Below are 26,919 nucleotides of genomic sequence, written 5' to 3' on the forward strand. Positions count from 1 at the left end.
TTCTTCTGGTTTGCTTCCCTGCGCTGTCTTCGGTGGCTTTCGCAATTTTACGGATCAGAGGTGCGCTCCTCTATCCGACAACTGAAAAAGCGGTTTTTTCAAAGTACCAATAACAACAGGATTACTGACAGCAATAACATAAGTATGTTCTGATCACTTCAACAGATATATATATTTTGTGGGCAGTGGTTTTTTGAACATTACGACTAAGGCGTGGTACTAACGTTTAACGTAAAAGCACCCCCCTAGTCTCGCCCTGGTACAGAATCTCCCTTATGAACACGAGTTTCTGTGCTTATAGTCTTCGCATCATCATTCTGGGGAAAAATTATACTACACTGTTGCTGAAATTGGTTAATTAAATAAGCAGATGCTAGTGTCAGACTAGTCCCCCTTCGTTTAACGATAAAACAGTGGCGTGAGAACACATAGCACTATCTTAAAAATGTTTTTTCGGCTATTCAAATGTTTCTTAGTAACTCTGATTTCCTGCGCAGCCTCTCTTCAAGTAGAAGCAAAGAGACAAAAAGGATCGATATCTGTCCTACGAGCGATAAATGACAAACCTTTTTTTTTTTTTTATTTTTTTTAAGGGCAAATGCATTATGCAGACCGGGCATAGGCAGGCCAAGACTGCTCTAAGTCCGGTACTGTGGGACTCTCACCCACTAAACCCTGGACCCCTTTATCCGCTTGGGCCATGGTTCGGTATATGTTTGATATTACTTCGAAATAAATGACAAACCTGGTCATTTCATGTTAGCATTACTAATAGACCTAAACAACATTTTAGCCAAATCTCTCTTTATGTTTTGTTTCTGATGTACCGAAATGGACGTCACCGCTTCGCACGGCGGATCTGGACTTGCCCAAGCCAGCTTACTTTCTGGTCAACTTCGGAAATACTTCTATTGCGACCTATTTCAAGATACGCTGTTAACGTCGAATATATATATGGCACTCCCCACGCACGGAATAGACTAAAAATGCTGGCTAACGATTAGATATTAGTTATTTTGTAATGATTATATAATTGGTTTGTAATAATTATAATTGGTATATATATCTTCAGCAAAGTAGAAAACATGCCGCTTTAGAATCAATGAATTTATTTTAATGATGTTTATAATGGCGCCAGTTCTCTCCCTCCAAAAAGGATCCAAAAAGAAAGCCTCTAGCAAAAAGAAGAAAAGATTATTTACTTTTGCATTTGCCCACTTATTTCGTTCATAATCATGTGTACGTACGTGTCTACAATTGGTACTTGTGCCAGAATAGAACGGTATTTCATTATCTTCTTTTTTTTTTTTATCTATAGGCTAGCTTTGCGGGCTTTTACCACCGCATATCGGCTCATAGATACCAATGGGAGAACAAGGATTTGAATCCTTTTCGCCCCATTGTACAACACTTTCCTGACAAAGTATTCTTCATTATCCTCGTTATCAGCGTTGCTATTCTCAATTGCGGTTTTTCTTTGTGTACTTGTTTCTTCGTTGCATTCGCGTTTACGTATTGATGTATCTGCCAGTACGACTACAACGCTGAAAAGTCACACAGTTGTATCGGAAACAGCACTGCTGGGTCATCGGGTTTGTTGTTGGGCATCTGTATTTCGTATATTCTGACCAGTTCCTCAATTGCCAAGTCGAGAGGGATTAGCAAGCCGTCAACGTCATTATGTATATATGTTTTATTACGTATTATTATTATTTATTATTTTTTACGTTGAAAGAAGGCGAGTGAAAGGTTGGATGAAGTAAATCTCCGCCGCTGACTGTTTGAACAACCATTTAATTAGTGACGTATTTACATCGAGAGAGTTAGACTATGTTTCAAATGGCCAATAGTCAAAAAAGTCGTTTTCAAATATTTGTGGGTTTTGACCCTCGTTCAGTGAGAGGCTACTTACCATATAACGGTAAGCAGAATATTGCCCGCCGATCTGCTACCACTTCTAGGACTACCACCATCATTATATAGGAGTGGTCAATTGTTCTCTTTTAACATATCTTTTTTGCTGACACCGCTCCTTTTTAGTAACATATATATATAAGATACTTTTTGCTGTTCAGTATATAACCATTTCATTTAACGTAACAAGCTAAGCACGGCCTAGGGACAAGATTCTTAGAGGAAGCGCGCATTTCGGGGAATTGATTTCGATCGCTGAACGGCGGTGTGATGCTCAAGCTCTCGATCTTTATTCTTTTTATAACGGTCGTTTTTACCGCCTCCATTCTTGGTTTCTTGTTTGGTGAATCTAAAACGATATAGAAAACGTACGCAGATGAAAGTTGTTACAAACTTGTTATTTTAACCGTTCGAAACTTGTACGGCGTACAATGTTGAAACTAGTCTGTCTGATTGCCTAATGGTGTGTGCTTTACGCATGATCTCGTCGTCTCATTCATCAGCAGACTATGTTAACTTAAGCTAACGTACAGCCTTAGCAAACATTTTCGCAAATGAGAAACGATGACGAATCATTCAATAACTACTATAGCAAAATGCCTCGATCTAAAAAAACGAACCAAGCAAGAATAACAGTCCTATAACATAAAGGTCCCCTTTAGATTACCGTGACTTGTGTTCCTTTCGGCCCAGAGTGGCGCAGGAGCCATGCTGCGCGCCGTTGTAATGGGGACTATTGCGTCCTTCTGGCGACTGTTGTTGGAGAAGCGAATTACCCCGGTTGACGGCGGCATCGGGAGGCGCCTTGGCCCTTTGAACACCAGGAATATACATTATGATTGGCTCTCTTACACCCGCCGCCTCGGACGCTGTTACTGATCCGCAAGATGAAGCGCCGCTGTTAAAAGCCTCACCTGCCGTATACAAACGAAATGGTACGATGAAGAACCGAGGTCGACCGAGCCGATTTTAGCGACATTGCTCGGTAGTACTTGCTATACGATAGCTTACGAAGCTAATAAAAGCATTGAGATGCTTGATAATACTACATATGAGTTTATTAGTACTCATTAAATGTTAGTTGTGACAATGTTTAACAAATGCGATATTTCCTAGCATTTTACAGGTGTTAATAAACAAAATGCTGCATGTATAATTTAGTCATTTTCCATAATTCGATTGATATAATTACTAAGCAATCGACAAAACCGTTTACTACGTAAAACTGGGGATATGGGGATCATCATTACAATGGGCTATCCTTTTTCCTAGTGATACGGTCCTATTGATATTAAAAATAGTGAATAAGGGTACTGCTATGGCCTATCTGGCAATAACGCACGTGACGATGCTTAACTGAAAATTGAATTAGACCATTAAACCGTGATCTGCAAAATAGTTGAACTAGATAGAGTTCATTGTATGTATTGAAATGGACAAAGTCTTTCTACTAAACAGGCTATTTTCTATAGCATTTGATACTGCTTTTCGCACGTGTGTCTGTCGTAATAGAATCAATTACCTCGTGTGTTTCTGTGGTGAAAGGCCGCGGCGAGTCCTCCTCGACGGGGCCCTTGTGAGAAATGCGAAGGGTGATCTTCATCAATTGATGAAGGTGCGTCAGAGTAAGCCTTCCGTGCCGCCTGAGCAAGTGGCGTCTGTGTCGAAGAAATTGGACCGGTTGCTGTACTGCTGCCATCTATGGACCTCTTCGATTTTGGGACTCGTCCTGTTTAAATTGTTGGAGGGCATTTCTTAATCGTGAATGGCTATACAGTACCATGTAGAGATTTTAGCCTAATGTATGTATAATGCCGGAACAACTACATCCCTCGTATGGCTGTACAAACAAATTCCATTATACAGACGAACAAACCTTCAACAATGAAATGCTCCCTTCACAACAAGTAACATTTTGCTAGTTCCTTTAGCATACATTGTATTAAATCAAACGTTGTATAAAGTCGCGGTATTTAAAATTTAGATATAGTGCCGATTCATACGGAAAGCTGCTGCCGAGTAGTTTCATTACCTAAGCTAAGGGTCCAGGAGTATGTGTGAGGCGGTTTAGGAGCAGGACCATATTCGTCCTCATAGGTCGGGTAATGAGAGCGGCCATAGGCAGGACTAAGGTCCAGCAAAGAATTGTAATGTTGCGTGCGAACTCCCCTTGGATTGGCCAAGCTACGCGGGGCCATAGTTTGACGCAGCATGCTCTGGCTACGATCTCCAGACACGCCCTACAAGCAGAAAGGACACTGGAGTGAGAACCAGACAACTTCATTTTACTTCGATTTAATATGAACAAGCATGGCCAATAAGCTAGGTATTACATGTAAATAAGATTCATTTCATAGCAATATTGTTATTCGATATACAACATTTTGCGAGTTTGATTAAGTTATCTATAATAATAAATTATAACGAGCGGATACAGGTGTTTTTCTTGCTGCTGTAGTATTTTGATTCATTGCATTACTTCGTAGGATCCTCGCGATCGTTTAAAAAGTTAGGGTTGAACTGAGCTCGACTTATGTTTTTTTTATAATCTAAAGCCCATTAACTCGCTGACTGTTCGCGTGACAAAGCTGTTCTCCCTAAACGGAAGCTGTGTCAGTATATAACAAAAAAAAAAAAAACAATACGTCTCACTTGAATTCGACCAGTTTTTTTTTTTTATATTACTCTTCGCTTTTCTCCGCCTGTGGTCTCGGTCAAAATTTATGTGATCGAAATCGATTTCAATAGAAGTATTATGAAAAATCTGCGAAATTGATTACTTTATAAAAACTATTTGCCAATACTGGCCGAAACGCCTGCTGGTGTCAATCTTTTGTTGTTTGTTGTTATCACATGTGAGAAAAATAAAAATGAGAACTTCTTTCGGTAAAATAACAATTACAAAATGTTATTATTTATGCTTTCTTTTACACAGAAGATCCTTGTGTTTAGCAAACGGGAATATCTCTCGATTGTCATTGTTTCGAATGCACAGCTCGAACGCTGATAGGCACGATAAAAACATAATATAACAACATTTTCTTACATTTTATAAACATTGAAATCCTGCAGCGTACCCTTCTTTGCAAGTAAACTAGTTGCTCAAATCCCTCTCACACTGTAAAATTTCATAGCTTTTTACTTGTACGCATTGAGTCTGTTTTTTTTTGTATTTATTTAATTTAAAAGCGAAAGATTTATAGAAATTTAAAAAAAATAGACAATAACCTGTGAGGACGTTGATGAAGAGTCAGACTCCTGAGTGGTCTTGCTCTTTTTGCTTTTTACCTTCTTCTTCGTGCCGATGTTGAAGCCAAAGCTCCGACTGGACGTCTTCACGTGCGACTGTCGACAGAAAGTACTTACTGCTAACATAACGCTTCACAGTTCATCTTGTATTTATCTTTCCAGTACAACATATATCGGTAACTTACACGACTATGTTCGAATGAACTTAAGCATTAGTCCGACTATCATATAAGCTACCTAGTATTCAGGTCCCTTTGGCATTCGCAGAACTTTTCAACACCAATAACCTCGCTAAAGGTATAGCGTATCACTTTGTCACCTATGTCCACTTGCCAACGGAGGATTACGAGGGCAAATATTTCTCCATAGGTGATTCTAAAAGCCCCAGTCGTACTGAGAGTAACAGGCACTCACATTTTATTGGGGTCGAAGAAAGGGGTCACTCACCTGAGGCGTTCGAGATCTGCTGGGCGCGCTTTCGGCATCCGACAGACCAAAATCTGACTGGTGGATATTACCGTGCTCCAGGTCGGAATATCGATTTACGGGACTGTGTAGTGGCGAACTCATTGAGGTATGTTCGTAGCCGAGTCCCATCGGTGTACAGAGAGAGTTGTCCCCGTAGCGAGAGGGGGGACTGCCTGATCGATAGCGTCTCCACTGCGGAGACTGCGAATCGCAATGGTTGGAACTATGATCACGCATGTCGTGACCCGAGCCCCAACCGGGCGAGGCAGATGAGTTCACCAATTGCGAATGTGATGACCAGCGTTGAGGCAGCGGCATTGAGCTTGTGGGCGGCGGGGGAGGCGGAGGCGGACTGGAGTTTGTCTTCTTTAGAGCTTTGTTTACCTGGCTATAAAGCGGGGCGTAGATACGTGGTGGCAGTTCTTCAACGGGTGTGAGGTTCCCCGGTTTTATCTATGAGAACAGGCGAAAAAGCAAAAGTAATCGAAATAAATCGATAAATAAAGCAAAATTAGTAAGTAATGAGACAAGTTCGAAAAATGTTCCTTGGTACTCTGGCGAACTTGACGTCCTAGCAAATTAATTTTTCAATATTTACAATTACTAACGTCAACCAAGGTTATTAAATCTAAATCCCGCGTTAAAGACCTTTAGAAATATATTTACCCCTATGCTAAAATATGATGACAGTGATAATCCGAGAGGTATAGGGTTGAATACCATATGTATGCGTACGAAAAGCTTCCGTGAACCGATTTGCTTTCTACAAATTGGTGGAGGTTTAATATATCTCATTTGGAACACATTGTCTTCTCGGCTATATTACCTGGTTAACTTGAACGGCGACGTCCTTCATGGGCGGAGGAGGATGTTGCACTTGGGATGATGGCGGTATATTAAGAGCCGATGACGGCTTATTTCTCAATGGCCTCTGGGGCGGCATACTATCAGAGTATAAAGAATCATCGCTTGACGGACCTCCAAGATGACCCCCGTCTTCAAAAGGCGGCACCCAACGGAACTCGTGACGAAGTTCGGAGGGGTCTCTTTGGCCTGTTGACGAAAGGAGTGGTTCTCGCTGATCTCGTGGAGTTGTTGGCGAGTGGTTAAGGGTTACCGTGGAGATAAAAGGGCCAGGTGAAGTTGAACGAATAGGTGACGCCGCAAGACTAATACCTAAGAGGCAATATTGATTGCATTACATATATAGTACATTAATATATATCGATATGTTTAACGACTTTCCGTCTACCAAGGATACTATAATTATCATGCTATATAAAGAGTAGCTTTAATAAGCTCGCATTCGTTCAGCTGCATCCCAAGTTATAACATGCGTTTTGAAGATTCGAATCAATTTTAAAAAGCAAATTATATAAACTTTACGGTGTACAATTTTTTTAAATTTTACCTATTTATCAAGATTCTCAGCTCCACAAACTTGGTCATTGCAGAGAAGGCCATTGATGTCTTTCACTACCCTTTGATACACACATTTCGTTTTTTTATTAAAGCCAATATGGTTATGTTTGTTAGTTGTAGTAACAAAAAATTGGACAAATGTATTCGTCTCCTTTTCCTTGTCGCGTATTTTCGTTTGGCTTATTTTTGGCTAAATCATCTGCTGCCTGCACTTTGTTCGGCATCCTCTCTTAGGATGTAAAACAGATCTATAAATATCTACATGCATTATTGGGTCAACACACACACATATATATATATATATATATATATATACATGCGTGTGCTGGAAGGCCATTTTCAACGGTAATTGTACGTGAAACTGTACTAGTAAACGTAGGCTTGTTAACGAGGAGCTCAGATACGCCGCGTACAAAAACAGAATTTCGGGAGATAACAGGCTAACAATCTCCAAAATGCAAGAGCTCGAAACGACCAACAAATTTAAATCGTAGAAAAAAGGGCACTAGAACACTCCAAAAAATCTAAACTCTTCTGGACGACCCAATCAGCAATAGATAGCCTCGCTTATTAATTTTTGCTTCTAAAATCTTCATAGATCAAAAATGAGCTATAAACTTGATTGATTATCCTTATCTAGCTCGAAAAAAGAAAACGCACACAATGTTATAATAATGTGGATCGTCGATCTTTTTCGAACGTTTTTTTTTTTTATTTTGATAGATTTCGTTTGGCATCGGAAAAATCAAATATTAATGATTTTTCATTCATGTCCGGGAATAATGCATTAAAAAGAAGAAGGACTTTCATCTGATATCAACAGTATCTCGTGAGCGCATGCTCGATACGACAAACGGCCCGCCAAGGTCTTAATTTGAATGGATCGCTTTCTATATATATATATATATATATATATATATATATATATATATATTCAATGTTATTTAAAGAATATTATTCGGAGTAATAACCACAGGTCAGTTAAAGTATTTTTCATCGTCATGTTTTCACTGATTCGTAAATAAAAATTATTTCCATTAGGTGCGTTGCAATGGTTCGTATCTTTGTGAAAGGTATTCCATGTGCACTCTTACCGCTGTCCCTATTGAGGAACGAGCTCCCGCTCTGAAACGATGAATTCTCTTTGTCGCTGGTATTCACTGATGAATCGGTATGGGGACTGGTTGATTGAAAATTGAGTGGATTATTAAACGTGACGTATTCGTAGGGTCGTGGTTCGTATGTAGTCGTAGTGACTGTTCGTTTAATCGAGGTTGGCCCATGATGGGTCGTCGTCGTCGTCGATGCGATTGTGGGTGATTTTGCAATTCCGGGCGGCGCCGATGGAGATGCTGACGGTCGTGGGGCCGGCGAATTGCTCCGGGTAACCGAAGTGCGTGAAAGAGGCATCGACGGAACGGGCATGGAAGCTGACTGAAGGTCATGCAGACCTTTTTTGGGACCTATGGACACGTATCGCATGATAGCAGGACCACATGCCTTTATATGCCAGAAAAATGTGACGGCAAAAAAAAATTAATGCAAACAATATATCTTCTTGAAAGTTGTATATTTTTTTTTAATCTAAAAACTCATCATTAACATCCTCTGGTGCTATCTTAGCAGAATTCAAGGAATATCTACCTGTGGTTTCTTGGTCTTCCCTTAGTTTCTGTTTATTGACAGCCGCCTGCCGGTTGAAGAGGTTGACGATCTTTTTAACGTGGTTCCGCCGTACCTGAGGTGATTCTGAGCCTGCTTGCTTCTTACCGACAAATTTTCGCGATAGCAGCGGCGAGCTGTGCTTGACCTGTTACAAAAACACACAAGCGCATGTACAAATACACTTATATAACTTAATTAACTGTAGTGACTGCTTTTGTAGAGCGATACCAAAACGTCGCATTCAATAGAGCTATCGTAAAGTGTGCAATATCAAACTTGAAGTTCCAGTTCTTGCAGGTGAAGTTTACAAATAACTGATGAACCATAATATAATACATGTCATATCATGTAGCCGCTACTTTGCGACGCTGTCAAAATCCACATCATATACCAGCCTTATATTTGATGACTGGTGATGAATTATCGTCGGATTTTCGTACTGAATGGCTCCTCCAGACGTTGCTCCAGAACTTCTTGTTACCGCCTTTGTTTGGGTGCTCCAGAGTCTGTGACGTATAGTTCTGCGATTGCGGGGGCAGATGATGGGGCGACGAGGCGTACGGAATGCCGCCACCGTTTGCGTTCGTGTTGCTGTAATCGATCTCGTTCAGACCGCTCGAGATCGGCGAATGGCGACCGTTCAGAGACGTTAACCTGTTTGGAGGGGATGTTTATTACAAAGTTTTCGCCAGTTCGTACATACATATATATATATATATATATATATATATATATACTCGAATAATTATCAACTACGTATTTGTTAACAAACTTTACCCAACAAGTAAAAATTGGTCTGTTTGTCAGATGTTCCATAGTAGTTTTAATGCACCGATATCGATAACTGTAGATAGTACTTATTAACGATTATAAACATACGAGAAATAGAGTGAAAGATAATTATCACCGTAAATTTAGAAGATCTGGGCAATAAGCCTAACACTCACGAATCGAATTTCGAGAACGAATGTGAGGTCCGTCGCGGATACTGCACTCGCACGTTATTATTAAACGATACGCTCTTGCCTTTGTTGTTGTTGTTATTGTTGTGATTATCGTTGGGACCACCGTTTGCGGGCGAGCGCGGCAGTGAGTCGTCGCTGCGGGCTGAGCCCGAGCTAACCGAACGAAGCGAGTCACTCCTCCTCAGGCGCCCGGCGGAGGAGGGAGACACGGTCCTGAAAATGGGCACATGGGGCACGGTGGGATCGCTACAAATTTTGCTTTTGCACCCAACGCTGTACTGGTGAAATTTATATTAAAAATCATAAACACGTTCGTTTAAAAAAAGCTCATCTATAGCAATCTGAACTTTAGATTTCGTATAAAATAATACCTGTTCACACCTCGTAGGGGCATCGCTGAGCGAGGAAGTTCGTAGGCGTTTGTTGGGCGTAAAGCCTGTAGCTGAAGTTAGAATTCCACAATCGAGCGAATACGAAACGCGCAGCTAGAAAAATTAAATGATACTTGAACCAGTGGGTGAAGCTTATAGGAGCGGCTCGTGCCGCAGGCGACACCTCACTCGGTCACACTGCCCGCAGCTGCGAGGAAAACAGCTTTTACCCCCAACTTCGTCAGCAAAATCTAAAATAGAACTAAACAGATTTACAGACATTGTTGCGTTATAGGATCGCTGTTGGCATCAATTAGAAAATAGTATACAAACAGATTGAAACAACCGGTAGTTGAAACAAATTCGAATTCGACATTCTGTTAGTGAACATTGGCATCCTCAATTTCCGTAGCGAAGTTAACAAAGCGGGTACAAAAGTTCAACGATTTGTTCAATTTGTGGAGACACCTTGGTTAGTATTATAATAGCCTTTTTCGGTTTGAGGCTCGAGTGCCATGTCAGCTTTGGATACTTCAGTGTTCTCTCTAAAGCAATGCCAACCCCGCTTCCCCCCTCGTCCATTTGAGGTATAGCCACAAGTTGTAGTAGCGCACGAATTTCCTATGGCTCCTTCTAGGTACACTGAATAGGAAACCCGATGAGGTGTATGTAGCATATGGTCCGTATCTCACACGACTTGCACCTCGTCACAGAAGATCGCTGTCTTCAGTAAGCGAATGACCACATTGAAAGTTCGTGATATTGCTTCTTGCACCCATAAACACAATTCGCTTACTAAACACTTTTCATAGACCTAGTTAAACGAATATGTTAGAGCCCTACTACACAAACTATATAAAGTATAAAGACATAACAAGCACTTTTGCACCGCATAAGGCGATTTTCATTACTAGAATAGAGCTATAGGTATAATCTTAAATACTGTATACCAGTACTTAAATACTGCAGTTACCAATTTTCAAATTCAAAAAATGTCTATTTAGAAAAGCGTCACTGAAAATATCTATTTGAAAAATTTATCACGTATTCCACGCTTTGCCTTATAAAAACACGTATTTCAGTTTGACGAGGTTCTAACAAGTGTATATGGTCGATTAAATCGGCGATATCAGAAATTTTCTCTGAAGCAATTCTCGAAATCTGAAAATTGCCCTAGTCGTATTTGCCTTACATAATGTTCGCACAGTTGACAGCAGAATTTTTAACTTGAATAAATTTTTTTGCGTCGATCCGTCTGTAAGTTCAATTGCGAAGTTCAAATGTCATCTCAAATCGATGACCTTTTGGCCTTTGTAATTACTGCATTTTCGTTGCTTCACTTTTATAACAATTCCGTGTTTTACGCCCGGAACTTGATTCGTTCGAAGACAAAAAAAAAAAAGCAGCCCACAACTGAGTTCGAACCTAGACACAATGTGTCCCTGAGCTTTGCAGGCAAACGCATTTCCCATATCGTAAGCGAAAGATTCCTATGGTAACAGATACAGTCAAACGCCTGTCCGAATCCATCAGTCATTTAAAACACGTGGGGTTACTGTATTTATTTCTGCTACACTATAAGCCAAGGGCATTTCATGGTCCCACGTGGCGGCTGAATCCCTTATTTGATAACATTGTTTCGTAACTAAAAATATCCCTTGCTGAAAACGTCAACGGAAAAGGCAACGAAATGCACATACTACCCCTATATTTTTCCCACTGCAATAATTAGTTTCAGTATCGTCTTCTTCAACATGTGAAAGCAACACGACCATATCCAAGCTTCATTTATGACACACGTGTATACAATTTCTACATTTTACGGGAACTACCTTTATTATTAAAGTTCGCTGCAACGCGTCATTGTTGCGACAGATTGATTATATACCAATACTGCTTGAAAATCCTGGAGACGAGTTATTTCGACACAAGGGAAGCAAAAAAGGAAGCTAGTCTCGTTCGACATTAATCATTGTTGATTTTTTTCGCATTCTTTTGACACTTCACAGGGTTTGAATCGCTTCACTAGGCTTCAGCATCTACCGTAAAACTGCAGCTACTGTGAACTGCAGCTATCGCTGTGGCTGCGAAGAAAAAACCCATAAGCATCCCCATACTAGACTATATGTGCCTGCAGGTCCCCTCTCCGCAGCCTCTTTGCGCCTTCGGGTTCTAAGATGTAGGATGTCTCGGAGAAAGCCTTGAGACAAGGTTCTGATGTCCTATCGTTTTTCAAACGAAAATGAAAACCTCTGGCGGCCATTTGTCCTGCACGACGCTTTATCAATATGTTGGTTTTTCTGACGTTGTCCTTGTCCACATTGTTATCCTTGAACTGATCGCTACGATTGTCGCTACTGATGCCACTTTACGTAGGCGCTTCTCGAGGTCGTCTCGGTCTATGTCACATCTGTGTCGAGCTGACAGGGCCGAACCGCATGCCGGCCGTTAAACAAGCGTATACGCCAGTCTGCAGGCTGATCTGTCGCCGTTGTCGCCCTTCGCCGGCGTGTGTGATGCGCGATATCATCAAAATCACAAGCGTGGTGCGGTGATAATGGAACCAGAGTTATGGGCCGAAGAACCCAATAAGCTGTAGTAGTAAACATTATTACGTTGTAGGAGTATAGTAGGAGTAATTCGGTGGAAAATACGCTTAGAGACGCTGTCGAAGTAGCAGAAGCGGCCACAATCAGTCGGCAGCGAGCGAAAGCAGACCAATGAAGTGGCGACGAATCCAATCCTGCGGTTAATGCGATGGTGAACATGGCACACCACCGCCATGGGGTTACAAGTATCTCTTGCTTCTGACTAATAATGGAATCGATAAGAAGATGCGTACTTTCAATGCGCGTCTTCTTTTTTCTTCATTTGATTTGAGATATATTGTATATGCGACGTTTTTGACAAATCGTCAGTTACATGTCGAAACTGATTAACTCTGCCCTTTCGAACAGAACGAATATTAATGATCGTCAATAGAGCACCTATTCAAAACCGACTGGTATACGAAAAATTTGCTCTCGTTGTTGATCGATTTGTCCTTTTTTAGATTTTATACGAAGTATAAATAACATGTGATACTAGTATAGGTACAATATGTGGCTTCACGTTATACAGATATGTATCAACGCGTTTTATCGGAGATAATTAGATTTTGTTTTTTTGTATATGGGCTCTATTTGACAGATTTAGAGCCATTTTTATTTGATAGATTCGACAGCTAGAAGCGAGCAGTTGTTATGTCCTAGTTTTCAGTTAGGCATATTGAAACTACCCAGTATTTAGTGTAGATATTGTCTGTAGCCTGATAAAGGGAATTGGTTATTCTAAATGAGGATGCGCTTCACGTATAATCTGCATGGTAGAATGAATCGTGCCGTGCCGTGCCGTGCCTTTACTGAGAAGCAAATCAAAACTAGGTGACTGCGTCCATTTGGCCGTTTATTCACGAATGTGACGCTGGCTATCTACGCCATAAACCTGGCAAAAAATAACGGTCATGTAAACCAGTTAGTGCCTTTTGAACGACACAGTCGTCGGCTAATGAGGTTTGTGAAGGCGTCGTCTTTTACGCTGCTCCTTTCGTATCTTCGGCGACGCGATCGGTGTCATAATAGCAGGAACGTCGTAGAACGGTAAAACTAGTGAAAAGGTTTGTGCAGTGTGTGTTGTGTCACATAAATTTGGGCAGATGGGGCAAAAACTACGCTACTGAAACAATAGCTGTACAAGGGCGTGAGTATAGGCTTTCGGCTATTGTGTCCCAGCTTTGCGTACGCTATTATAGCGTCATGCGCCATCTAAAAATCATTTGGAGTATCGTATGCCATCGATTTCTGTACTCAGCGTTACCTTCAATCGCGATTTTTAGAAAGTTGAAGGACTCCCTAATTATAAAGTTGTAATATGCTACACTGAAGTTTATTCAGCTCTTATTATAATCCAGCATAAATTCTTTCTGTGTATGTGTGCGTCTTCATGGAAACGAATGCCGCCATCTATAGGTATATATGTATAATGGTATAATGTGATACTATACACACTCATTTTTGTGGATAACGTGGCTGCTTTTGTTGATAACCGTATAATAGTCCTCGAGGAATAATCTGGCTTAGCTGGGCCAGATGGATCGGAAGAAAACCGCGCATCCAGCTGACCGAAGATCAAAACAAAAAAGAGATTTGAATGATACTCAGTCGACAGTCATACTGGAGCAGACACCGTAACGAAACAGAAATAGTGGCTAAAATATAGAAGAGGTTTCAAGGGCCTTTGCGTTCTTCTTAGCCTGCACCTTTACGTGCGTCGAAGCGTGCACGATCGTGCCTACAGACTGGAGGACACTTATGGAAACGATTGCTCGCAGCCATATTGATTGAAGTGCTCCCGATTGCGGTTGCCGATGCAGCAAAAGTCAATGGCAGAATCAAAGAACAAAGCCACCCTCATAATTGTCATTCCTAATAGCCCCTCATTATTTCACAAGGCTTAAATCACTACCCACTTGTTTTTTCGCGAAATAAGAAGGATACTGCTACACTCGATGACGGTGGATTACACGCGCAGACAAGTATAGACGAAGACTTCACTTTAAAGCGGTACGCGTAGTTTCCGTGCTAATACTAGCACATATATTACAGTAACTGGGATGAAAAGTTGAACACTGATCAGTCTTAGTGCAACTCAATCGATTTGGTAGTTTCGGTCCACGAGAAATCGACAGCAGAGGACTAAGCAAAAAGTTAAGTGCAAAACTTTACTTGGAAAAAAAAGTGCAACGATTGCAGTCATCTGCTTGCATTCCCGTAATGTTTTCATGCCCAGTACGTTCTGCTGCTTCAGCCCCAACTGGCCCCCAAAGGCCAGTACGTGTCTCTATACACAGTACACAACAAGGAGTTGTTTCTGCGTAATAACACTTTACCGCATGATTATGTCAAGCAAACAGCCTGCTCAGCGTTCAATGTCACCAAAGACGTCACGAATGTAATCTACGGTAATCCCATTGTTGTCGGCAGCGCGGGCTAGAGGAAAAGGGCACACTTTGCTATATATATGTTTATGTCTGTGTCGATCTCGATGACAGCGACAGTGCGAGGATGCTGTCTCCGACGGCCTTCCCGCTAACCATACAAATCTGATAGCGTATTAGCAAGATGAGATTTGTGAATATCTATACAGCAGACTGATGTATATATATAAAACTCACAAATATGTAGGTGGTTGCATGCGGAAGTATTGATATAACGAACTGATAGTTTTCCTTATACAGAAAGCCTTCGAGTGTGTGACAATTGAAGCGTTGCCATGAGGACGTCGACGACGGTGGCGATGATAGTGTATTACAAAGACACTGATTGCATCTGCTAGCCGGTTGTTTAGAAGTCTCTTACCACGGCGATCTTCCGGTAACTTTTATGTATACCATTGCCCAGCTGCTGACTAAACTCGGTGTCTCGCTATGTAAATTCGCCAGCCGCACCAAGGAAAGGCTCAGTCATTGGGGGCCAACCCTTTTTGGCCTTGTCGTCTAAGCCATGGCCTAACTGCAATTTAAAGAAAAAGTCGCATTAAAATTTAGTATTCTATTAAATGCGACGTGAAACAATCGATCTGAGATGGCTGTACGTGAATAGCGGCATGATAGTGGAGTTGTGAGGAAATGCATGAATATTGGATCGCTACCATCGAAACTGATTACAAGCTAACAGATTTGCAACGAGTACCCTTCCATGCAGCCGTATGGGTTGTGCACGTACGTGTTGTGGCCTTTGAAATCAGTCCACGTAAATCGTCTAAAACAACTTAAAACTATCGAAGAGTTATGCTGATAGCTCGTAGAATGCGTGACCTTATAAAGAGACCGCGAAGAAAAGTTGTACGCATATCGCGCCATGATGGCGCTCTGTAAAACTTAGATAGCTGTCACTGGTGATGCACGTATTGAATAAGTTACACGCGCACTGTTACCGAAGTCATCGCGTCTACTGAGCGCTGATCAATATGATTTATGTAACTTCTGTCTAAAATGCGACACTGCGTAGTAAAATTACTTGGAAAATTGGGTCGTGATAAAGTACCGACGTCATTCGGGAAACGATGCCTAACACCGATCGTAATGCGAACGAAAACATTTTGTAAACGAGAAAGCAAACGCAAAGGTAGCCACACCTGTCCCGCGCGAAAAGTGTTTGTGTAGGTATATTGCTTGTATAGATGTAGCAAATGCTTTGTCAGCTTGCGGAATGGAAAACTATGGAAAGCGTCTCACAAATGTTACCCATACTTTCGTATCTATTGCGCGCCAATAAAAATTGCCCCCGAGTTGAAGCCAACTGTAACTATTAATATCATCATCATGATGACCCCCAGAAACTGCAGTGGTTTAATAAGTACATCATATATAGGGGTTAATTGATATTTGGCATAAGCCAAAAGGTAGCGCAAACGAAATCATACGAAGCCAATTACTCTATATGAGTGTTCCCCATTTTCCATAAACGCCGTGTAAGATCTGCTGATTTAATGTTTAATATTATGTTACACAGTAAATAAAGTAACGCCGATTCAGCCACCAGCGCCAAACAGCTGCCTGCGTGTCGCTGGGTCGTGTCGATCGATGATCTTTTCAACGTTTTCCACAACGTGTATACGTATATGGGTATAAAAAAAAAAAAAGCGCGGGCAGTTTATATGATCGATTAATAAACTATTGGGGAAGATAAAAAAAAAAAAAAAGAATCGATCGCCTCATATTTTGCAACGTGCTGAAGTCCTCGAAAGACTTTCGGCTTTTTCGTTATTTTATTTTCTATATTTAACTTTAGTTATTGGTAGACGCATTTTGAGCAACGCGATATACTAATCTACGTTTAACGAACATCTAATTGGGAGATGATATGGGAAAAAATACTGAAACAGATACTTTTTTTTTGACTGAAGAAAACAATGGTTTATGCATAAAGGGTTCACACAGTAACAATAGGCAATATCAGGTCCTCATATATCCGCCCGTCGTGTATCTATCTAACTGCGCGTAAATTGCGTGCAGACAGGCACAAATTATACTGCTTTGCCTCTATGTTTGCGCGTTCAACTTTCAAGAGAGATTGTCCAGAGTGAGTATCAAATGATTCTCACTTAGCGGTCAATCCGGTCTGATGATCTATTTCTGATTCCGGTTCTATCTCTATATCTGTGGTCAGCCGTTACAACAGATATGCTATATCAGCAAGGACAATTCTACAGTATTGTATAATCAACACGGTTTTTCTTATGTTTCCCGCTACCACTGACGAATGGGTGAGTTAGTTAGCCCCTCCTTAAATGATCTGTAGTCCTTCACGTAAAAATATTCAGATCTCAGTGTAGTAAATAGGTGTATCACGCTGACTGCTAGTTCGACTTTCGCCGAAAAAGACATTTAGGCACTTATCTGCCTACACAACTATAGTCGTGTCTATTTACTAGTAGTAAATTTGGTTTAAATCCGAGCTGAAGTTGCAAGGTTATGATCGGAAGAAGTTGGAAATTCTCAGTGATAAGTTTAGGTATGTTTTCGTTTTTGTTGTTTATAGAAACGTGTTCGAGTGGTCTGCGTGTACGAACCCTTGGCAACTGCCGAACTGGACGTAGAAAAAGAGCAGAGCATCCTACTATAGTGTTTTCCACGAAGTACGTAATGATACAAATAATAAATTAACACGGGGGATTTTGCGACCTGCTTCTACAAGTATCAGTTGCTCGCCTATAATGCTGCCATAGCCTTTTCCTTGCACTTTCAGCTTTCGACACCTTTTAAAACATAACAGCCATTGATGCATATAGAACAAATGTCACTGGCTAGGAGAGAATAGGCGGTTCTTAATCAAGCTCAAGGGCCTTGCTTCCCTTGTCTACCGCTTCCGATTGCTGTATGACAGACTGGTTCCACTTTGATCACGCTTTGTCTACAATTTATAACTGATGTGGCAAACGTCCTGCATATAATGGTTCCGTTCAATGTTAAGTACATGAAAAATGTTTAATCAGGGCAATAGGTCTGTCGCGGTGGCATAGACCATTTACTTCGGTTTGTAACCTTGTACATGAGATCATCGGAGCGATTGCTAGAGCGTGTTCATATAAGACCGATTCTTTTCATTAATAACTACAACAACAATGGTAACCGCAAAGATATATAAACCCGGTAAATGGGTAGAAAGGCTGCCACGCCCCAATGGATGGCTTCGCCTTCATCTAACAGAGGTGCCTAATAATCTCTTCAAGGTGTGTCCGGCCACTACAGTACGTTATCAGACTCAGAGCAACGTTAACAGCAAACTTAATTTAGCTAAAATTATCCTGCTCGAAAGTAAGTTAGCTGTAAATGTGGTAATAATAAGTGAGGTCATTAGAACTAGGAATAGCTACATTGTAATGGCAAGTATTTGTCAAGGCAAAAGATTGTAAAGGACGTTTCGATTTTCGCTTTCTGTCATTTTCTTGTCAACGTGGTCCTGCAAGTGCTCCTTCGCAGTCGATCGCCACCCACCTCTATATGTCTATTCATCAACGTACCATCCGTATCTATTATACTGTTACGCTGCACGCGTGTCTAGAATTATACGGAACAGAAACTGCTGCTGTTAATGATTGACGTGCGGTTCTACCACATTGTATCTAAAGGACATTATGTATAATGACATTACGCATATGTATATACGTATGTAGAGCATATGAAATATTTTTACAACAGGAATAATCGTTATGATTGCCATCTCTAGCATGCTGTGACGTCAGCGTTTGTGTGTCTGCTTCTTATGCGTAGTGGGATATAAGCAAATCCATAGCACTAATTGTGGTTACCAGTGGGCTGCAATGCACTATTGAAATCAGCCCCAGTTAGAGAGTACGAATACTACGGTCCCATAACAGCATCACCCGCGCGATCGCCAATCGCCTCAAGCAAGATAATATTTGCCAATCAACAGAGCAAAGTGTGTAGTTGCAGCATATAAGCGTTTATCTACATACGTACGTACGTGCGTGCGTGCGTGCGTGCGTGTGTTTGTATGTGGGTACACTTGCGTGCACGATACCCTGCATAACGTGATAGTCTTACACGAAGATGAAGAATAAACTGTCCACAACTCCTGTCTGACGGGCACGGCGGTATTGGATCATTTGCTAAGAGACGCAGAATCCCAGTTCATTACTGGGGTTTGTGGACGTTGCATTGGTTCCAGAAAGAGAGATTCACGGATTACGGCATAATCAATATCGAACATGTGATACGTGCGCTGTTGCAAATCAGTTATGTCGGCGTACTGCTCTTTGACGCACAACTAGCGAGAGAACGTATGTTTCAATGACTCGGGGCCAGGGCAACGCAATGCGAACGAACATACTTGTAGTAGTTTCAGTGATTTCGGATCGCTGTGACGGCTCGTTAGTTCCAGCAAAGATAGCCTGCAGATTTTTGACACACAGAGAGACAGGTAACTATTACCGGCGTAACTATAAAAACGTGTTGCAGATTTGAGAACTAATGCCGTATCCCGAGACTTTTAAGGCCGTTGCTTTTTGGCTCTTTCGTAATACTATATATACCGTTGCGTTGAACTGTTTCTTCGGCTTATTGAACCGTGCACCTCATTCCTTCAACGTGAAGGAAAGGACAATACTGAACAAAACCTCCTTGCCGTAAGAATTTTATGCTCTTCATTTATGATTAACACTAGGGACAATTCTTAATTATTATTAATAATATGTTATACCAACTAGATACGGTATGGTCGCAGCGATGGGTTTTTCGCTAGGGACTTTATGATGGCAATTCTAATAGGTGACGATAAAGATAATAGCGAATATAATATTTTCTTCATTATGAGGTTCATTCTCACCACCTAGCAAAAGCTGCAAATTACCTTGTGGTGGCCATTTGCCTTAACTTGACAATGGTGTACTAGAAACAAATCAACTGAATACACCCCGTCTCCGTGTGACAAAAAAAAAGGTACGCAGTTCTTTAAGGTTGTGCGTCGGTCCATGGCGTGTTCCATAGCTGCGACGAGTGATGAGATTTCGGCCCTCGAAACCACAGTCGATATCTTTGCAACATTATTTCTATGAACAAGACCTCAAAGACGTCAGATAAACTACACAAGTCTTAACGACGGCCTGCATCTGAATACAGCATCGAAGTCAGTGCTTGAATGTCCGGGGGGTCGAGTTCGAATTCTATAAGTCGTGCTGAAAAATTGTTTCGGAGATCAGCGCCGGTAATGTTCGTCGTTTCAAGCTATCAGAAACTCAGCCAGCCGTTCCTCTTGATGATAACGAACAAATAAAATTTTTTGTATTGACCCATGAAATAATGCATACTCATTTTAGCATCTTTTATTGTATGAGTGATTTTATTTTGGACCTATGAAGTCTCATTGTTTCATCTTAGATTCTCATGAGGGTAAATCCCGCAATTACACCAGAAATGTCTAATTCTATTCCACAGTAGCTAGCTAATAACCCGAGATAGCTAATTTTGCATTGAATGTCCTTAAAAATCGAACAAAATATATATTCCAAGGAAAAAAGTGGCATTTTTTGAAGCCATTTAATTCAAAATCGATGGTTTTTGCAGTACATCTTTCCACTTAGTCATTGGCATAATTAATCTAACATTTGGCAAATAACGAGAGAAAAGTGCGAACAATACAAATGTTCAAAAAAACATTTTGATAAAACCAAGCTTTGCGCGAAAGATTTCCACTTCATGATGTATCAGCGGTGTCCGTCGTTTGATGCTTGTTTATAGGGGGTTACATGCTCTACCACCGGCAGCTGGTGCGTCAAAAGAACAACCAACGCCAGCGATTCCTGGAGAATTTATTGGACTGCAGTATTAACAGCAGCAGTAAGGACGATACGCGTCCTTATCATCATAGTAGCAACAATTCTGATGTAGTTTGCATAGTAAGATGGAGGAAATCTAGACGCTCTACTATGGATCCTTTAAGAAGATCTGGGCAACCGGACCACACTGTACTGGCTTTTACAACAAATAGAAAAAGACCGGAAAGTCAATACGAATAAAATAAATAGTCGTGATAAAACCGTACTGCCGATTCGATGTTTATGGGTTAGAGTGACAAAACCATAAAAATCCTGAGCAATTTCCGGCAACAAGTTGTCAATGTACCCTTGGAATGTTGAGCTTTCTACAAGTGGAATCGAAAGACGCGAAGAATACTAATACGACGCTAAACCCGTTCAACAAATAACCATAGTTGAATTCCTTGTGTTTCACGTTAAACGATTATCTTAAGAACGAACAGATAGCCGACTCAAGCTCATCTGTCCGAACGATTTCCATATCTTTATTCTCTATTTGTTTTGTAGAGAGTTATTTCGAAATTGAGCGTTTGTATCCCCACGGCTATCGAGTCTTGTGACAAGTCTCCGCTCGTTCCAAATTAAGAGGATCCGTCACCAAATTACGCACGGTGTGCACAATCTTCGGTCGCAGCTAGTCGAGGTGGCAATAACGGGTGCTGCTTTTTTTGCAGATATTGTGAATGGTCCTGCTACTACGATCCTGCAAAATAATTACGCTGTACCGTGGGTTTCTGTTTCTCGACAGTAACGACCTTTTCCGATTCGTAGAAAAGCCGCACACAATCAACAACCTATCTCAACTAACTACTCAGGCCGATCTGCTATTATGCGCTGAACGATATTTACCTTGGCCACCTCCGCTATTAACCCTAATGACGGCAAAAAATTCGACCGTCAGAGGAATTGCCCCCGTTGGCTATCTTTGTGTTCACTTTATAGCTTACGTATTTAGGTAGACTTAGGTAGGATTTCAACGAGCGTAAGGCGCTCGTTTGTAGAAACGCTCGCCGTGATCGGAAATTCACATCCATATAGCTTATTGATTTTTTGCTTGCAATGGCCTTCTGAAGACGGTGCGATTCATCGGGTGGGGCTTTGAGTAAAAGCGTGGGCTTTACTTTAAATTTCTCGGAAACGTCACATTGAGGGTGGGATCATATTTTTCTATAGACGAAAACGATTTTACTTGAATGTCAATTTTCGAGACAGCGCTAGCTACGTCACGGGCACGTTTTTATATAAGTATTTGTTGTTGCTAAATGGCGTCTCGCCAACGATCGGCTGACGTTTCCATTACGTTAGCACTAACCAAAACTATAACGACACCAGAACGATAATAACAGAACAATTTTGTTATAGTCGCGCCCCATTTGACGCATCTATACGGAACCCGGGTTGAACTAGTGCAAGTCGCGATCGCTATACATAGGCGTACACGCATTGTATATCCAAGGCAGGTAGTTCTGTTGTCTTCGTCGTAAGCTATTGACCTAAAGCCGGTCGACTTGATTTTATATACGCTTATGCACACTTTTATCTTACGTCGCCAAGTTCTCATAATTGGCGTTACAGCAGAACGACATAGGCCTCATCAGCTGGGCCGAGTTCCCAATGCGACGCGCTCAGATACTACTAATGTTAACGGGCAGTGACGGTGGCTCGAGCGACAGCGTAAACGATGCTGGCCCGACGATTCATCTCGTAAATTGTAGTACTTTCAACGCACCATGAGGATGGCGGAACCCGCTCTAAGCAGGCACATTCATTTGCATTTCTTTTCTTGAGCCTTACGTTTGGCGACATTACATGATGGTCATACCTGTAGCTGTCTATCCCGTTCGCAGCGTCAACCTCACCCGCTTCGATTATTTTGGTTACCGTTCGTACGTAAATAAAAAGTGTCCAGCCACCGTAAAAAGACCGGTGGTGAATGACTACTTTATTTTTTCATCGGGCGGAACAGTAAGAGCTATATAATAGATATATGTCTTGGCTGTTCATGAACATGTCTGTGTGCTTGCTAGATATAAGTGTGCTGTGACTGAACATGTACATATATATATATTGGGACGAATTTTCCAGCTATGAATATCAAGTTAGTATCAAGCAGTTAGCCATTAACTTGATTAAACAATTACGACGGTATGATAATGCGGCGTGACTTGTAATTTTGTCGCCTGTTCGGCACCGTGAACGTGGTCGGTTAATTAGTATTGTTGAAAATGCCCTTCAACGCTCCCGTGAATTATTTCAAGTGGACTAGTCGTTAACGAAGGGTCTACGGACGATTAACTGGTTACTAGGTGTATATCTGCCTCTGTTCCGGTTTTCGAAGGCGAAATCGACAGATCGTGGCTATCTGGACCACTCTCAAACGAAGTTTAAGCCCATATAGCCGATATATATATATAGTCGTGTACTTTTCATCGTGATGAACGTCTCTGTTAAACAAAATAGGTTTCACTCTGTTATTATATCTATTTGTTACAAGAGGACAGATACGCTTTCGAGCTTTTTATGGTCATGTTCAAACACTAGGCTTGGGCAAAAATGTTTAAAGCTGTCACCTCTCTACAGGGTAGTTGTCATTGAGAACAGAGCCATGATATTTTGGGTTGTAGGCCGGAAGCCTATTTCAACAAACTCATAAACTTTATGAAAACATATACACGCGGAATTCATTAACAACGATAGAGCGGCCAGCGTAGTAAGTCACTTGTTGCCACTGAATAAAGGAGAACTGAAAAGCTCGATTCTCCTCGACGTTTGGCACGTATTTTCCGTGGCACTCCCATCTAGGCGTTCCAAGGGGCTTGTTGTCAACTGTGAGCGTCTATAGTGTCCTGCCTTCTATAGCGAAGGACGTAGTGCAATTGTATTTTTACAATATACGAACTGGAAAGGTCGCCAAGGGTCAGTACTCTGTCTCATATCGCTATAAATACGGCTGATACTATTCAAAAAAACGCATTGCTGACCTGTCTTGGGTAACATTGCGAGCAGTAGCGTCAAGATGAGTTGTGACCATGTTTCAGGGATCGTCGTTTACATTGATATTTTTAAATATGCCAGCGTATAAAAAAGGCCCTGAATCCAAGATGAGATCATATCCGAGCTTGGACTAGAAAATTGTTATAATAACATCAAAAAATGACTGACAAATGTGCGCCCGATAGCTAGAGAGTTGCTGAGCGTGAAATGGAGAAATCCGATCATTATCTTTGCTAATCAGAAATCAAGTGAGTAGATTTCCATCCTCGTAGCCGCTTCAACAAATATATATAGAGCATCATATGCTCTTAACTTAAAAGCTGGGTCTGCCCAATCGACTGCGCTGAAGTATTTTTCGTGGAATGATTTAGGTAAGTAGAGCTATTATTAGACTGATGTTTACTTAAATGTCCCATCATTTTTCACGAAATATCACTTGATGCTATACCATCAGTAGTGTCTAGCATTTTCCATCATATTTCCTAGCTACATTTAACATTGTAGTTCTAACTTGGAAAACTGTGTGTAGCAGAAACGTGAAAAAAGAAACGATGGTACTAGGTACGATACACAGCGTACCGCTTGATGCCATCGTTTCGTTGTTTAAGCCTAACAGGAACATTATTTAGATTAGCTAGTCTTCGTGTTATACTCGAATGACAACTCGAAGGCCATCTGTAACTGCCACGATTCTTTCGCTAGCAATCGACTGTAATGGTACTGCACGAATTGCGGGAACGTGACCATAAGAGAAACTAATTCAGTGCTGAATCAACAATTGTTGCTGTTCTACCTATCTAACTGGACTATATATGCACACATAAAGCTCCTGTCTTTTTAGATACTTGACTCCATGAAAACTAAGGGTTTTCTAGATCGCCTATTCCATCATTCTCTCTTATCTGTTCAATGTTTACAGCATCAGCCGCCGACCCATCACGAATGGCTTCGACCCATAGGATCGTTGTTGCCGTCATCACCGTCGCAAGCCCGGCGATCTCACAGTGACTAAGATATGAACGTCTGGCAAGCTATGTCCTACTTGGACATTGAAAAGAAACCGGATACTGCCGAACCAAAGCGTTACGCAAGCGATCTTGTAACCGCTCAGGATGACGCGGACAGATCCGACACGTCCACACGTTCGCGTTGCTCATTGATCGGCCTAAGAGAATAATATGAAACATCTGCTGCGTCCGCAGCATCGACATATTGCATATTGATTATCGCTGCAGGCGGGCTCTCTATTGATCCAGTTGGAAAACCAGTAGTCCATGTAAATCATGGCTCCAATGAACGAATTATACAGGTGCACCATGATCCGACATGTAATAGTTGCAATTGAGCACCATTCGGCACCAGGTACGATACCGTGGGCCGTAGATATCATGGGCAACCGTATAGACGGACGAGGGTCATGGATCCCATTTCTCGACTACAATATGATAACTGGCTCCGATTAGCGGATAAATAAAGATAATGAGATTGCCAATGTTGGCGTCGATGCCTAAAGCAATGGAGAATTATTTTTCCTATAAATTAACAGTATGTACAACGGTACTAATCGCTCACTATGAAGCCGTCGTTAAATAAAGACAGAGATGGCAATTATAAACGTTGCCAAATCATGTCTTTCTTTTTTTTGGAGAAACTGCATTGTGCTATCGGATTTTCTCTATAAGCTTGTCCGGGATAGTTGTAAGGCATATAGGTATATCCTTCCTTAATGATACCGAGCAGCTTCTAGAGTTTCTGATCCTGAGTCAAGTACGAAATCAATCGAAACGAAATGTTGTTGTGGGCACTGTTTACTGGGGAGAAATAGGGTTAAGCTCCTTAAATTTGACTCAATTAGCGCCCACAACCGGAACCAACCGACGACTTATGACGCAGTAAACTTAAACATTTAAACTACATAATTATGATATGATCGTTTTTTTTTCATTTATGGCATCATCAACGTGCGCTATAGTATTCAGTGATTTGATTTAATCTAATAATAACAATGCATACATATTTGTTCGGAGGATTAAATTTAATAGAAAAAAAAACCGATCCTGTCCACGAGTTGGGGCCGACTGTGACGGCTCACCCGTAGTTATTTCGAAGTGAACAGAAGCGAAGCTAGTGCTAGAAAGCGGCGAGGACGATTTAATTAATACGACAATGGCATCGAGAAATAATTAGGTTTCGTTACTATAGTTATCAGGTATGTCGTCCCTGGATCGCTTTCTTGCAATATATTCTTATCATTAGCATAAGTCGTTGAACTGGGTTCATTACTGAGCCACTTCAGCTCTACTTTCGCTGGTGACTATGATAGATAAACGAATTTAGTAATCTCTTGGCCGGGTTGAAGGCCTCATCTGCGCTCGCCATCGTTCGAACCCCCTAGTCATCAGCCTATCGCCATCATTTATTTCTATTTCAGATCGATTTGTAATTCCAGCCAACTCAACCCACATACGACGAGTTTGTATAGGAAAGCACCGCGTATTTATGCTTGTACCCATTTAGCGGTGCGCTGTCCGCTGCCGTTATAAATACTGCCGTACACGCATTCGACTATTATCAGATCGTCTCTAATCGGAGCTACAGCTGCTGCTGGCGTTACGTTAGGCTATCGAGCGTCATGTACAGTTCCATTACCCATCGATGTAGCCTTGTATCCTGAAAGTCAGATATCGCTAGTTATGACAATAATGATTGTATCGGCCCTGGCGATGATGACAATGGTAGTGACAGACGACGGAGGGAGTCAGTCAGTCAGTCAGTCAGTCAGCCAGTCACCTGAACGAGTCGACGGACAAGTGCAAGGCGTATGCCATGCCGGAGAGAAACAGATTACTGTGTTCGCGGTATTAGACATTGCTTGAGAAACAGTTGCTATTACGCATGCTAATACTGTTAATAAATATGTATGAATGCTGGATGTTCAATTTCGTCGTTGAAGTGAATACCTTTGATGAAAAGGCTATACAGTCAAAGGCGTTAAA

At 41.3% G+C, this 26,919-nt stretch overlaps 2 protein-coding genes across 9 annotated transcripts in view; one reads left to right on the plus strand and one right to left on the minus strand.

Moving 5' to 3' along the window:
• Positions 1–25,439, plus strand: part of LOC147757603 (uncharacterized) — a 76,472-nt gene extending 51,033 nt beyond the window's left edge. For 2 of the 3 annotated variants that reach the window (XM_086979428.1, XM_086979427.1), the window contains one exon: positions 24,843–25,439. In XM_086979428.1, the coding sequence (XP_086835554.1) occupies positions 24,843–24,935 (93 nt within the window). In that variant the 3' untranslated portion in view covers positions 24,936–25,439. Of the gene's footprint in view, positions 1–24,121; positions 24,295–24,842 lie in introns of those variants that run through there. The other variant, XR_015320503.1, reaches the window with a different exon arrangement.
• Positions 1,093–26,919, minus strand: part of LOC111244100 (uncharacterized) — a 43,614-nt gene continuing 17,787 nt past the window's right edge. For 4 of the 6 annotated variants that reach the window (XM_022790750.2, XM_022790752.2, XM_086979406.1 and 1 more), the window contains exons 2-13: positions 10,055–10,316; positions 9,666–9,896; positions 9,114–9,372; positions 8,698–8,863; positions 8,148–8,516; positions 6,458–6,807; positions 5,611–6,084; positions 5,143–5,259; positions 3,947–4,154; positions 3,437–3,643; positions 2,582–2,828; positions 1,093–2,263 (exon numbers count right to left, since the gene is read on the minus strand). In XM_022790750.2, the coding sequence (XP_022646485.1) occupies positions 2,131–2,263; positions 2,582–2,828; positions 3,437–3,643; positions 3,947–4,154; positions 5,143–5,259; positions 5,611–6,084; positions 6,458–6,807; positions 8,148–8,516; positions 8,698–8,863; positions 9,114–9,372; positions 9,666–9,896; positions 10,055–10,077 (2,784 nt within the window). In that variant the 5' untranslated portion in view covers positions 10,078–10,316 and the 3' untranslated portion in view covers positions 1,093–2,130. Of the gene's footprint in view, positions 2,264–2,581; positions 2,829–3,436; positions 3,644–3,946; positions 4,155–5,142; positions 5,260–5,610; positions 6,085–6,457; positions 6,808–8,147; positions 8,517–8,697; positions 8,864–9,113; positions 9,373–9,665; positions 9,897–10,054; positions 10,317–15,266; positions 15,604–26,919 lie in introns of all 6 variants that reach the window. The other 2 variants (XM_022790751.2, XM_086979407.1) reach the window with 2 other exon arrangements.

Source organism: Varroa destructor, unplaced genomic scaffold (assembly GCF_002443255.2).
Source record: "Varroa destructor unplaced genomic scaffold, Vdes_3.0 BEIS01000002.1, whole genome shotgun sequence".
Lineage (NCBI taxonomy): Eukaryota > Metazoa > Arthropoda > Arachnida > Mesostigmata > Varroidae > Varroa > Varroa destructor.